Source organism: Manis javanica, chromosome 13 (assembly GCF_040802235.1).
Source record: "Manis javanica isolate MJ-LG chromosome 13, MJ_LKY, whole genome shotgun sequence".
Taxonomy (NCBI): Eukaryota; Metazoa; Chordata; class Mammalia; order Pholidota; family Manidae; genus Manis; species Manis javanica.
This window is the reverse complement of record NC_133168.1, coordinates 99,138,605-99,151,740: the sequence shown is the minus strand read 5'-3', so window position 1 is coordinate 99,151,740 and position 13,136 is coordinate 99,138,605. Positions and strand designations below refer to the sequence as shown.

Sequence of the window (13,136 nt, the reverse complement as noted above, 5' to 3'; positions counted from 1 at the left end):
GTCCACCTGGCACGGCTGCGCCTGCGCACGCCGGGCATCTCGGGAGGACGTGACGTAGGTGGGCATTCGAATCAATACAGGAAGCGCGTCCCGCGCGTTGCCAAGGGCGACCGCGGCCGGAACCGGACCGGCGGCTCCGGGCACCGCACTTTGTTGGACCTGCGGCAGGGACTCTGCTCTGTTCAGAGTGAGGCTCGTTCTTAGTTCGGGACAGTCGCAAAATCGGGCACCCAAGGGCAGACCCGCGAGGCTCAGTGAGGCGGGCCTGCGGTGTGATGGGCGCGCGGGGGACCGGCAACAGGTGCATGTGGGACGTGCACAGCCCACCTGCCGAAGGACCTTCTTTCTTCCCGCGTGGGTTGCGCGCCCCCCATATGATCTTCTTTCAGGCCCCGGAAACAGGAGAAAAAGCAGATGAAAATACCTGCTCCAAGAATGGGCAAAGGGTCCAGACACTTCTCCAGAGGAAACAAACGAATGGCCGGTAAGCTCCTGCAGAGATGCTCCCCATCATCAGTCATTAGGGAAATGGCAAATCACCACCACGGTGAGATACCACTTCTCCGCCTATGGCCATGATAAACCAAACCAGGAAATAAGGATTGGCGAGAATGTGGAGCAACTGGAAGCCTGGTGCGTTGCTGGTGGGAATGTAAAATGATGCAAATGATTGGAAAGCAGTCGGGCGATTCCTCAGAAAGTTAAACATAGAATTACCAGGTGGCCCAGCAGTTCCACTCCTAGGTATCTATCCAAGAGAACTGAAGACATGGCCACTTAAAAGTCTGCACACGAATGTGGATTGCAGCAGCGTTCGTAAGAGCCAAAAAGTGCCCACAACCCAAATACCCCTAAGCAGATGAATGGGTAAATGTAATGCGGTCTCTCCATCCATATCCCGGCACACTGTGTGGCAGTGAAAAGGAGTGAACCTTGAAAACCTGATCCCTCCGTGAGGGAAATCAGACACAAAAGGGCCCCCGTATGGTAGGATTCCATTATGTGAAATGTCCGGAAAAGGCAAACCCACAGGCAGCAGGTGGATCCGAGGTTGTCAGAGGGCTGGGGGAAGGAAGGAATGGGGGGTGCTGCTAGGCACCTTCTCACTGGGGTGACGGAATGTTCTAAAATTGATGTGATGTGTTTGCACAACCCTGAATACACCAAAACACACTAAATTGAACACTTTAAATGAGTGAATTGTGTAGTATGTGAATTCTATCTAATAAAGCTGTTAAAAAAAAAAAAACTCCTCCTGGAGCGGGATTCTGGATTCTAACAAGAAAAGGAGTGAGAGGGGTTATAGTCTCACAGTCATCAGGGAAGGTCTCACTGCAAATATAACATTTAGGCAAAGGTTTCAGAGGAAAGCATATGCCATAGTAAACAATTTCTGTTCATTCGTTCATTCACTGTGAAATTATATAATGCACGTTTGTCTTCAGCAAACTTTACAGCCTCCACGGGATCCAGAGCAATGCCATCCAATAGAAACGTAAGCCACGTAAGTAATTTAAAATTTTCTGGGAGCCATATTAGAAGAAAGCACAAAGAAGCCAGTGTTAATTAATTTTTCGCAATATATTTTATTAACTGAAAATGTCAAAAAGTCATAATTCAACGTGTAATTAAGATGAGCAATCATCCATGAAATATTTTATGCTGCTTTTCTCACATTAAGTCTTGAAATCCGGTGTGTATTGTAAACTTACAGCCCACCTAAAGTCAGCTGCTGCTAATTTTCATTGAAATAATTGATCTCTACATTTTATAACATTTACAGCAGGTAAAGCAGATTCACATACCTCGGTATTCCAAGCATGCTTAGAAGTTTTCTAGTAACTGAGCCAAGTGACAGACTTTTCCATTTCCATTTAAATTGCCTAAAATTTCAAAAATAAAAGATTTGGTTCTGTAGTCACAATGGCCACATTTTAAATGCTCTACAGTCACGTCTGACTAGTAGCTTCATACTGGATGGTGCACACATAGAACACGTGTATCGTAAAAAATTCTACCAGACAAAGAAGATATAGACAGTGCCGGGCACAGAACACATAACTGGCGAATGAAGAGACAACTTCTTGAATATCTGCCTCTCCAGACTAGGCTTGATTTAGCCCCACTACCAGATTTATTTAGATTTAACAAATGTGTCTATGTTATTGCCCCAAACCAGTTATCAACATTCGAGAGGCAGCATACCTTGAAAAAAATTTCTGATAGTGATGAAAAAATGTTGAAATCTGTAATACCTCTTACTTTAATGTTGAACAGAGCTAGATGCCCACTCAGGGAGAAAAAAGTGAGCAAGTTTTATCTCAATTGGATTTTCCTCCCTATCATCTGTCTTGGTTTTTTTAAATAAAGACAGCGCCCAACAGGGCTGGGATCAGGGGAGGTCAGGGATGGGAATCGTGCAAGGGAAAAGTTGGGTCCTGTCTTCACTTAAAAGTTTGGATTTTTTTTTTTGCATTAATTTCTATTTTTAAGGTCTGAAAGGCTGAATTCATGTGGGCAGGACCTGTTCCTCCGGGGGCCCTGGGAGAACCACGTCCCCCTCTTCCAGCTAATAGAGGCGCCGTAGCCTCAGCTCGAGGCCCCTCCTCCGTCTGCACCACCAGCAGGGCCGCACCTTCCTGTCTCTCTGACCCTGACCTCCTGCCCCCTTACATAAGGACCTTCCTGAGGACATCGAACAGTGAGCCCATGGGTATTCAGGGTCACCCTCTTCTCAGGGGTCTTATCTTAGTCTCCTCTGCAAAGTCCCTTTTCTACCATGTAAAATAACATTCACAGGTTCCGGGGACTAGGGCATGGGTATGTTCAGGGGGCTCATTAATCAGCCTGCCACAGCTGTGATGTTGAAAGTTTGCATTAGGATTATGATGGTGGACACACAGGCTCGCACAGTGCTGAAATGGTAGGGAACGTAACGCACATTGATGAGTGTGCAAGCGGAACTGGAGAAATCAGTGAGGTCGGCGCACCGGATCAATGCCGACGTTCTGGTGATGACACCACACTTGCGGTTTTTGTGTTTTGCACCCAGTTACCAGTGGGGAAAACTGGGGCTTCTGTGTTATTTCCTACAGCTGCATGTGGCTCTATGATGATCTCAACATAAATGTCCATTTTACAAAGAAAAATACTGCATGAACATATTACAGATCTTACGGGCCGAATTTCCTGCACCCCCTTCAATAGGTGTTCATCCCATACACTGCTGAGCATACTGACTCCTCTCTTGTGGAAAGCATCATTTAATTCCTTTTTAATTCACTTTTTTTTTTTTTTTAGCAGATATTCAGGTTTTTGACAAACTAGAAGCCCAGAACGGTAGTGGAGCCGGTAGCATTCAATAAATCATTCCTGAGCTTTTCAGTGGGTGCCGAGCAAGACCAGGGGCTGCAGAAGCCCAGAGGGAACCCCTTGCTCAGCATGCACTGGTGCGGAGGCCGGGCTGGGTACCCCCACTAAAAGTGCTGTAGGTTTTAGCACTTTTAGGACTTGTTCAAGTCCCACCCCCAAGTACCTGTGAAGGTGGCCGGATTTGGAAATACCGCCTTCAAGAATAGGTCAAGATGAAGTCACACTGGAGTGGCCTGGCCCCAAATCCAGGGACTGGTGTCCTTCTAAAAGTGGGAAATTTGCACACAGGGAGATGGGCACGTGAAGAGGAGGAAGAGATTACAGTGACCTGTCTACAAGCCAACGATGGCCAAGGGTTACCAGCAGCACCAGAGGCTGGGAGGGGCAGGAAGCCTCCCTCCCTGGAGTCTTCGGAGGGCAGGGTCCTGCCACACCATCAATTTGGACTTACACTTCTCGCTCAAGTGTAGATGAACCATAAACAGGATGTCTTTCTCTCCTGCTATCAGCTTCCCGCAGGTCTGTAGGTCCAAGATTCCACGTTCTCTAGCGTACATAAACCTTGCTTTGGGGTATGGCTTCTGATATCAATTTCCTGCACCCCTGGGCCTATCTCTTTCCCCCAGAGCATCCTGGGGGCCATCATACCTGGCACTCTGCCCTGTAGTCTTCCAGTAAACACAGCGCCTGGCCCACGGGGAAGTCTGTGTGAATGTCAGCCTGAGCCACAAAACTGGTCAAGATGGTGTTCGTGCAATCCAGCCGAGGTTGGCTGCAAAGCCAGTTATCTGGGGTCAGCTTTCAAACACACAGGAAGGCAAGTAATACTAATAATACTAATCGGGATGTCAGCGCCATAGGGCCAGACTGTTTCATCCTGTCCTCCATGTCTGGGACAGCACCTGCCATACAGCAGGTGCTCATATTTGTGAAATGAATGCCTGAATGTTTAAACCAGGATGGGTCTATCAAAGTGACTTCTTTGCCAGGCAGGGCATTTTGAGGTTTTTCATTAATCCCTGCATTTCTTAAATGTGGCCTTGCATGTAAAAGCACTCGCTGTCTTAGAAACGGAGTATCTGCCCACGTGGGCACTGGATGGCTGGAGTGGTCACCCTGTAGACAGGGACCTCCAGTGGTCCTCATGTCCATTCCACTCCCTCACACTTCCTGCCTGGCTGGGGAGGCAAGAGACATGGGAGAAAAGAATCTCAGTAGCCAGAATTCTGTTCCTGGGGCAAAGCCTTGTGACTGCGGCGTGCTCGCCCTGAAGGGGCCGCCACCATCCCAGTGAGGGATGGTGTAAAGTATTGAGGGAACTATAAGATCTTGGGTAAATGCATGGGTGTTTCTCAAAAATTTTACCCACGTGTAATATACATGTAGAAACCATTTATGCAAGTGAGAGCGTGCTATGTATCCCCCATCTTACCTTCTTCACTCTTTGGAAGTAAATCTTGGACCACTTTCATGTAACTCAGGCAGACCTTGCCAGTGTTCTGAGGATCAGATTGCTAGCACAGGGAAGCACCGTTATTTAACCCAGCTCCCCCGAAGAGACAGTTCATCTTTTCACTCCTGAGATATTTATTCAGCACCTACTGTGTGCCAGGCATGGAACCGCTTAGAGGTGTGCTGGAGCCCATGTGCGCTGGTGTTTCGGGGGAACAGACCCGGTGGGCCTCAGGACTGGGGAGGAATCTGACTCCGGTGCTCACAGGCGCCCTCTGATGGCCACTCAGGGGGAGGCCAGGCCATGGTGGGCAAGGGTGGGACCTGCCGCCGGTGCTCACAGGCGCCCTCTGGTGGCCGCTGCGGGGAGGACAGATGGGGCAGGGGCAGAAGCTGACCAGGGATTGAACCAGGCTGGTCCAAATGGGAGATCACGGGGTGGACGAGGTTCGGGGCAAAGAAGCGAAGAGAAGTGGGCAGATCTGGGGTAGATGTTAAACTGATCAAGCCCCAATGTCTTTAGCTAAACACCTGGAATGGTGGAGTTTCCATGTCCTGTGGGAGGGGCAACTTCGGAGGTTAACAGGAGGGATTCCGAGGCACGGCTGAGTCCAGGAAGCTTCATCAGTATCTAGGTGGAGCCCTCCAGGGGGATCTGGATCCAGAGTCAAGCTCAGGGCCAGCCCCAGCTGGAGACAGGGTTGTGGGCATTGCCGGAGCACAGAAAGGGTGGGAGCCCCAAAGGTGGACAAGGTCGCCCAGGAGGGATGCCCGAGCAGGAGCCAACCATGGGCTTGGAGGGACGGAGACCTCAGTCCCACCCCTAGCCCCCAGGACGGGAAGAGGGGCTGGGCCTTGAGCCAGTCACCGATTGCCGATGGTCTACCCAGTCACGCCTGAGCGATGGAGCCCCCGTAACAACCCCTGAACAAAGGGGCTGAGAGATGCCGGTGGGTGACCTCATCTATGTGTGGCGAGGGGCACCCCAAACTCCACGAGGATGAGAGCTCCTGCACCCAGGCCCCTTCTGGACCTTGCCCTACAGATCTCTTCACCTGGCTCTCTGCATCTGTTATGACATCCTTCATGATAAATAGGTGATTGTGCTGCTTTCCTGAGTTCTGTGAGGTATTCTAGCAAATCATCAAATGTGTGTGCGGGGGGAGCCTGATTTATAGCTGGTCAGTCAGCAGAACGGGAGGCTGGACTTGGCATGGGCATCTGAGGTGGGGCTCCTAAGGGGCTGAGCCCCCGACCCTGTGGGGTCTACACTGACTCCAGGTAGCTAGTGTCAGAACTGAACTGGACCGTAGCTCATGTCCAGAGAAATGGAAGATTGCCTGGTGTGGAAAACTCACTCGGCCAGGGGCAGAAGAGGTCATTGCAGTCAAAACAGGTCATTGTCCGGGGGCCTGAGGACCCCTGCCCCCCATCACCCAGGCCCCGTGCGGTCCCTCCGGCTGCAGCAGGGCCCGTGTCGCCAACACAAAGCAGCAGAAACCATGAGGCGTCACGGGTGCTGTCAGATCCCATGGTTCCTCCCACTTCATGGTGCAGTAAACGGGCTGCTCGAGCCTGCATGCAAAGTCAGCAGGCTGCTGGCACAGGAACCCACTGCCTAGGCTCTTAGCCATGCCACTAAACCCCTTCTGCAGGGCCCCCTTTAGGGGCTGGGTAAGGATGAGGCTGGGCAGATTTTACCCCCAGGGAGCTAGCTGGTAGTGAAAACGGGCCACGGGCCTGTGGCACCCACGGCAGGGCAGATCCTGCACACGCCCCAGCCCCACTTAGGAGACATTCCTTTAGAGCATCTCCTGACACACTGACAGTCACTGCATGGCAAAAATAATTTAATAGACCATATGGACCCTGGGGGGTCTGTTTTTCTCCCAGCCAGAGCCCCCAGCCCAGCCACCCAGCGACCATCTCCCACCTGCCCAGGCCTAGGCTGGGGAGTTAGGGGCTCCAGGAGCAGCCCCCCTGATACCCCAGCCCCTGCCCAATGGGGCAGGTTAGGTCATAGCACCTTCCTGGCATGCCTCATTCCCAGAGAAGCTGGCTCAGGGCCACCCACCCCACCCCCAGGGCACAGCCCAGTTCAGGCGCCCCTCAGACCCCCTTCCCACACTGACATCCTGCCCCCTCCCGTGCATGGACCCTTGGGCACCTCGGCAGGGGACACTGTGGCCCTGAGTCAGTGCAGAGGCAGGGTACCCGGCCAGCAGAGCCCCAGCCCCACACACGGGGGGCAGGTGGGTCTACACGTTGGGGCCCTGCGGGGGAGGGCGGGGGGCGGCTCCAGGGGGCGGTGGGCACAGCTGCTCCAGCCCATCAGCGTACTGGAAGGCTGGCCCCGTCTGGTACTCGTACATGTCCAGGGCCACCTCGCAGCTCTCCCGCACCACGCGCTCGGGGTCAGCCACGTGGGCCCGCAGGGCGGCCAGGCAGGCGGGCTGGGCGATGGCCCCCAGGGCCTCGGCACACTCGTGCCGCACCATGGGGCTCTCGGCCGGCTGCGCCAGGGAGGCCACCAGCTGGGGCACTGCCGCCTCGTGCTGCAGCTGGCCCAGGACATAGCCGATCTCGTGGCGGAAGAGGGCACTGCCGCAGCGCAGGCCTGTGGGCAGGAGGACGAGAGGCGTCACTGGCTGGGCTGTGCCGTCGGGGGTGGAAAGTGGGGTCGCTATCTTGAGGACGCCCCACCCCAGCTCTGGTGCTCAGAGAGGGACCTGGGGCCGTGGGGGCAGAAGCTCATGGCACAGCTGGGAAGGAGCCACCTGCCAGGCACGAAGCTTCGCTCCGCTTGCCTCTCCAAGACCCCTGCACTCCATGTGGGTCCCCATGCCCCCTAGGACGTGACGGACTCAGGTGCTACTTGGGGGAACTGCTCCGGAGCCGGGAGAGGGGAGGCAACCACCAGCAGCCACTTCTGAGGCACAGCCAGGGTTCCACGCCACCCACCTGACTCCGCAGCCCTGCTCACAGCGTCAACACGCAGCCCTACTCACAGCGTCACCAACCCCCTGTGTCTCCCACCCCGCAGGCATCGCCTGGGCCCCTGAGTTGCCCATTCCCCAGCCCAGGGTCACAGGGACGGCCAGACAACACCCCAACCAGAGGAAGCTCTGGTGGGGGCGCCAAGTCCTCTGTGGGCACGCTGCAGACACTGCGGGCAGGGGCCACAGGATCCCCACGTCCCCTCCTCTCCTCTGTGGGCTGCGAAGGGCTGTGGGGCCGCCCTACAGGGCTGGGCTGAAGGGGCCCAAGTGATAATAGAAAGGGGTTGAGGCGCTAGAGCCATGCCGTGGGGTCACCCCCGACCCTGCTGCTCACGACCCTCGGCTCCCAGGGGACCTGGGGGCTGAGAGGGTGCTTGGCCTCTGAGGACGAGCTGACCTGCCCACGTGGGGCCTGAGCCTGGCTGGGCGTGCTGATGGCAGTGCCAGCCCCAGGGCCGCGCCTCACCTTCGGCCAGTGCCAGCGCCGCCTCCTCGCCCCCGGCGTCACGCAGGGCGAACATGGCTCGGTAGCGGTCGAAGAGCGGCCTGGCCTCGTCCAGCAGCGCCTCCCGCAGCCGCCCCACATCGCGCTCCTCTGCGGGTGGGGCCGGGTCCACCGACAGGTAGGGCCCTGCTGCCACTGGCTCCCTGCCACGCTGCTGCAGCCACTCCAGCCGCCCAACAGCCAGCTGGCACGTCTCGGCCACCTGCGGGGACATGGGTGCGCCGCAGTGGCTGAGGACATTCCGGGGGGGAAATAAGCCAGAGGAGCGGAGGTGATCAGGGAGGGGTAAGAGGACGGGGGCCGGGGGCGCTCAGCCAGGAGGTGATGCCGGAGCAGGGCTGGCAGGGCGCTCGGGGGAAATGTCAGCACAGAGGCCCAGAGGCAGGACACGTCAGACAGAGCAAGCAGGTGGCGCAGTGAGGAGGCCTGCAGGGGGAGTTCGGGATTTTGTCCTAAAGATGTAAGAGGCTATGATGCTCTAGGCACAGAACTGGTCAAGAGAATAAGGAGAAGCAAATGTGTCCACGTGCAGACTGGCACACTCATGTCCCCGGCAGCAGGATTCACAGTGCACCAGGAGCCCACCAACAGGTGAGTGGACACGTGTCCACACACACAGCATCGCTCAGCCACGAAAAGGAGCGGAGCCCTGATAGGCCACACGTGGACGGGCCCCCAACACACGGTGCTCAGTGAGACGCCAGACACACAAGGCCACATGGCATGTGACCCCATCTCGGTGACACGTCCACAACAGGTGAATCCAGACAGAACGTGGGCCTGTGGGTGCCAGGGGCTGAGGATGGGGCGGAGGAACTGCTAAGGGGACAGGGTATAATTCTGGGGAGATGGAACGTTCTGGAACTGGACAGAGGTGGTGGTGGTGCAGCTCTGGATGTGCTGAAGTGTACACTTTCAAAGGGCACGGTATTTCAGGGTGTGTGAATTATGCCTCAATAAAGATGTCAGCCAAAGAAGGAAAGGCAGAGGGGGTCCCTGGTGGGCCCGGGTGGGTAGGCGAGGGGAGGAGGGTGGGCTCAGAGGGGCCCCGGCAGTGGGCCTGGGAGTAGGCCCTGGGCACCGGCCCGCCAGGCAGAGGGTGGGACAAAGGGGGCAGTCTGGCCCAATGGGGCAGCGGCCCGCGCACACCCTGACCCCTGCCCGCATCCCAAGCTGGCCAAGCAGTGTCCACAGATTCTGAGGCTGGCCCAGGTGGGGCCGGGGAGGCAGCCTGGCAGCATTACCTCGACCACAGGGTCAGCGCAGTACTGCTTCAGGACGTCCAGGACTCCTGGGTCCCCGATGGCCCCCAGGGCCTCCCCTGAGAACAGGGAGACAGCAGCGTTGGTGCTCTGGCACAATCTGAGCCCTTCCCCAGAATTTGGACCTGACTGGCCTGTGCTGGGACCCTGACCCGGGCCCACCTCTGGATGCAGACTAGGTCTCATTACGACTGGGGACACCAGTGACCAGGCGATCCCAGAGCACGGGGATACGACGCCCGTCGGGAAGCGCCCCAGGGCAGGACCAGGCGGGGCTCACTGGAGGGGCCTGGCCTTGCTCCCTGGGGCCCACACAGGTGCTGAGCATGGGGAGACCCAGCCGGCAAAGCCGAGCTTCCACAGCTGATTCAGCCCCTGGCTTTGTAAGCCATAGGGGAAAGCTGCGCCTCACCACGGCCCTTGTGGTGGGGGCCCGAATCTGAGTTGCATGTGCCTGCCCTGCCCACAGCCGTCCCGGGCAGCCTGGCACAAGCGGGGACTACCCGGTGGACATTAAAATGTCTCAGTAATCAGATGGACACATGGCCCTGAAGACATTTACTACCTGACCTTTCCAGAAAGGGCTGGCTGTGCCTGGCACCAACTGCATGTGAGCGTGTGGCTGGCAGGGATGGCCACTCACCCGCCTCGTGGCGCACCATGGGCTCCTGGTGGCAGTCGCGCAGCACCGCCAGCAGCACAGGGATGGCCCGGGCATCCTGCATCTGGCCCAGGCAGTAGGCCAGCTCATGCTTGAGCAGGGCGGAGTTGTCGCTGAAGGCCTGGCTGATCCAGGCGATGGCTCCCGGACCCCCGAGCCCTCGCAGGGTGAAGAGCGCCCTGAAGCGAGCCTGCAGGGGCTGCTTGGGGTCCACCAGCATCTGCCCAATGGCGTCCACCTCCTGCTCGGTCACCATGGCACCTGCCTCCTTCCTCCTGCCGACCTGCTCCGGCTAAACTTTGGGACTCACAGGCACGAGACCCTGCAGTGGAAAACCGAGAGCCTAGGTTAGGGCGCCCTGCACCTGCTCGCTGACTTCTGTTAGGACCTGGGTGGGGTGGTCTCCGACTGGTAGGAAGATACAAACAACAGCTCTACAGCAACAGCCTCTGATGTTCATGGAGCACTGGCGCCGTGCCCAGAGCCTCGTCCAAGCCCTTCACATTTATGAATTCATTTGATCCTCCCCATGACCTACGAGATGGGCACAGGACTGTTGCCGTTTTACAGGAGAGAAAGCATAAGGCACAGAGGGGTTAGCAACTTGCTTGGGAACGGTGTCAAGGTCATCAATCCAGGCAGCTGGACCCAGGAGTCACGCTCTAAACCACAAACAGACGAGGCAGTACAGCCCTGGAGGAAGGAGGGGCCCCTTGCCATTCTCCAGGCCACTGAGGTCCCAGTGGACGCTTCATAAACATGGTAAGCAGGCCCCAGCATGTCACAATCCTCCGGTTCCCGGCGTCCTCGGCAGCGCCAAGTGGGTTTAACGAGGGAGGTGCAGCCGCCTGAGCAGAGGTGACCCTCAAAGGAGGTGACCCCTTAAAGACGCATCACCAGAAACCACAGAAGCCAGGAGCGAGCGAGCCTGCAAGGCGTTAGGGGCCCTCCTCTGTTCTCCGACTTGTCTGGGGCCACCCAGGACTCCCAGTCTGGGGGTCTCCCTCAAGATACCTCGGAAAGACCCCTCCTCGCCTCGAATCCTTAAAAACTCCTGGGAGTGGGGGGGCATCTGGTCAGGAAGGCAGCTCCAGTCTCAGGAGAGGGAAGTGAAAAGCCGCTGCGTATCTCTAGGGTGAGATACCCGACCCGGCCCTGGGTCCCCCCCCCACCATCTCTGAGCTCCGTGTCTTCCTTTGGAGTCAAACTATTAACAACTCGCAGGGCAGGTTCCCCTGGAGTCTCTGTCCATCCGCTACCTTCTCAGGCAGGCCTGCTCGGACCACCTCGTTCTAACAACACACTCCGCCCATTCCTCACTGCTCTCCTTTCCTCCACGCATCCAACACCAGGGGACACCAGGGGGCTTCACCGATCCGCTTCCTGGAAAGTCAGCTCCATGAAGACAGGACTAGAGAAAAAGACACACCTACACGCACACACATCCGCTGTCATGTTCTCTGCTGTGTCCCCGGGGCGTAGGCGCTAGGAGCATTTGGCGAATGAACTGGACATCTGCACGCCAGCCATGCTAACTAAGCACTCCATACTCGGCGCCCATCTGCACCGGCCGTGAAACGGGCTCGAGGCACACACGCACCTCACACGGTGACTGGGAGCACGCGGATGCCCGCCAGCGCCCGCGACAACTGCCGCATCCAGTGCGCACTCGGTAAACCAGAGCTGGCATCAAATATTTCCGCGGGGGGGGTGCCTGACACCCACCCCCGTGGTCTGTGCGCAAGCCCGCCACTCATCCCGGGGGTCCATTTGTCAGTGGGAAGCGGGGCAAGGGTGTGGCGTGGAGCCGAGGGTACAGCACCCAACCAAGGCGGAATCTGGGGATCCGCTCACCCCTGTGGAGATCTCTTAGAAACAGGCACGAGGCATCACTACGGGACGGACAGGGGCGACCTGCATTCTCAAAACCTGCTCCCACCTCCGCAGACGTCTCTAAGCCGAGAGTTCTCAACTCTCCCCCCAGAAAGGGGTCACGCCGACGCGGGTCCCGCTGGGCTGCTCGCAGGACTCTGTCCCCGGACGGGATCCCCTGGAAGCCGCTGCCTCAAGGGCCGTCTACGCGGTACCGGATCCCTCACAAGGTTGGTCCTCCCAGGATTTCGAGTAAGGGGTCGCCCAGCAGGCCCCCGACCCAGCGAAGGGGTCCGCAGAGACAGGGTCCCCAGAACCCGGGGCAGAGCGCGCCCGGGTCTCGGGATCCCTCAGGAGGACGCCCCTCGACCTTCCGGCCAACGACCCCCGCGACGGGACGGCCCCCCAGGCCGCCCGCTGGACCCAGGCTCCGCACCGTGCTCCCCGCCGCCGGACGCCGGAGCGCGTCCCCGGAGCTCAACAGCCGCCGGGTCGGCCCGCTAGCACCGCCGCCCCGCCTCACCGTGCGCGACGCTCGCCGCGCGCTCTGGGGGCCGCCATCTTCCCGCCCACGTGACCGGGCCGGCTTGCACCAACGCAGTCCCGGGGGGTATCGCAGTCACAATCTCCGCGGCGGCACGAGGGCCTGGAAGCACAGGTCGCCGCCGGTGCCATGCCTTACACTCACGGACCGCGCGGAGTCTAAGGACGTCCCTCAGGAAAGGGGAGGCGCACCTTCCATCCTTCCCCCGGAAGAAATTCCCTCCGGTTTTCCCACCCGCTTCGAAGAATGGAAATGGTTTATGCCCATTCAGCCTGGAGCTGGGGACGGAGCATGCGCAGGGCGCTTGGGGCGCGGCCAAGACTCAGGGGCGTGGTCAGTGGACAGGCGGCTCCAAGCCGGGCTGGGAAGGGAGGGACAAAAAAGGCGTGGTCAAGTCGCTCATTCATTCATTTATTCACTTGACAGTTAGTGGGCTCTGAGGACAAGACAGTTTGCAGCCCTCACCCTC

At 57.7% G+C, this 13,136-nt stretch overlaps 1 protein-coding gene and 1 long non-coding RNA gene across 7 annotated transcripts; one reads left to right on the top strand and one right to left on the bottom strand.

Moving 5' to 3' along the window:
• The first annotated feature begins 37 nt into the window (after positions 1-37).
• Positions 38-6,653, top strand: LOC118972392 (uncharacterized). 3 transcript variants are annotated; one of them, XR_012124569.1, is made up of 4 exons: positions 38-484; positions 1,446-1,504; positions 2,494-3,449; positions 3,661-6,653. It is a non-coding gene; the product is annotated as an uncharacterized lncRNA (long non-coding RNA). The 3 variants fall into 3 exon arrangements; XR_012124570.1 differs by having other exon boundaries at positions 63-187; positions 390-484; positions 2,494-6,520; XR_012124568.1 differs by having other exon boundaries at positions 50-484; positions 2,494-6,520.
• A 4-nt stretch (positions 6,654-6,657) lies between these two features.
• DOHH (deoxyhypusine hydroxylase) lies at positions 6,658-12,874 on the bottom strand. Of its 4 annotated transcripts, none has more exons than XM_037018416.2 (5): positions 12,647-12,874; positions 10,234-10,573; positions 9,573-9,649; positions 8,290-8,530; positions 6,658-7,441 (listed from the first exon to the last, which is right to left on the bottom strand). In XM_037018416.2, the coding sequence occupies exons 2-5, from the start codon at positions 10,505-10,507 to the stop codon at positions 7,083-7,085; spliced, it is 951 nt and encodes a 316-aa protein (XP_036874311.2). In that variant the 5' UTR covers positions 10,508-10,573; positions 12,647-12,874; the 3' UTR covers positions 6,658-7,082. The 4 variants fall into 4 exon arrangements, with proteins under 4 accessions (XP_036874311.2, XP_036874310.2, XP_073076710.1 ...); XM_037018415.2 differs by having other exon boundaries at positions 12,560-12,873; XM_073220609.1 differs by lacking the exon at positions 12,647-12,874 and adding an exon at positions 12,106-12,550.
• Positions 12,875-13,136: the final 262 nt, after the last annotated feature.

What these genes read in the sequence shown, in the direction of transcription:
- DOHH (XM_037018416.2), bottom strand. Translation starts at nt 10,507, where the DNA reads ATGGTGACCGAGCAGGAGGTGGACGCCATTGGGCAGATGCTGGTGGAC. An exon ending in GCGCTGACCCTGTGGTCGAG is followed by an intron (nt 8,531 to 9,572) that starts GTAATGCTGCCA and finishes ATGTCCCCGCAG; the next exon opens with GTGGCCGAGACGTGCCAGCT. An exon ending in GGCGCTGGCACTGGCCGAAG is followed by an intron (nt 7,442 to 8,289) that starts GTGAGGCGCGGC and finishes TCCTGCCCACAG; the next exon opens with GCCTGCGCTGCGGCAGTGCC.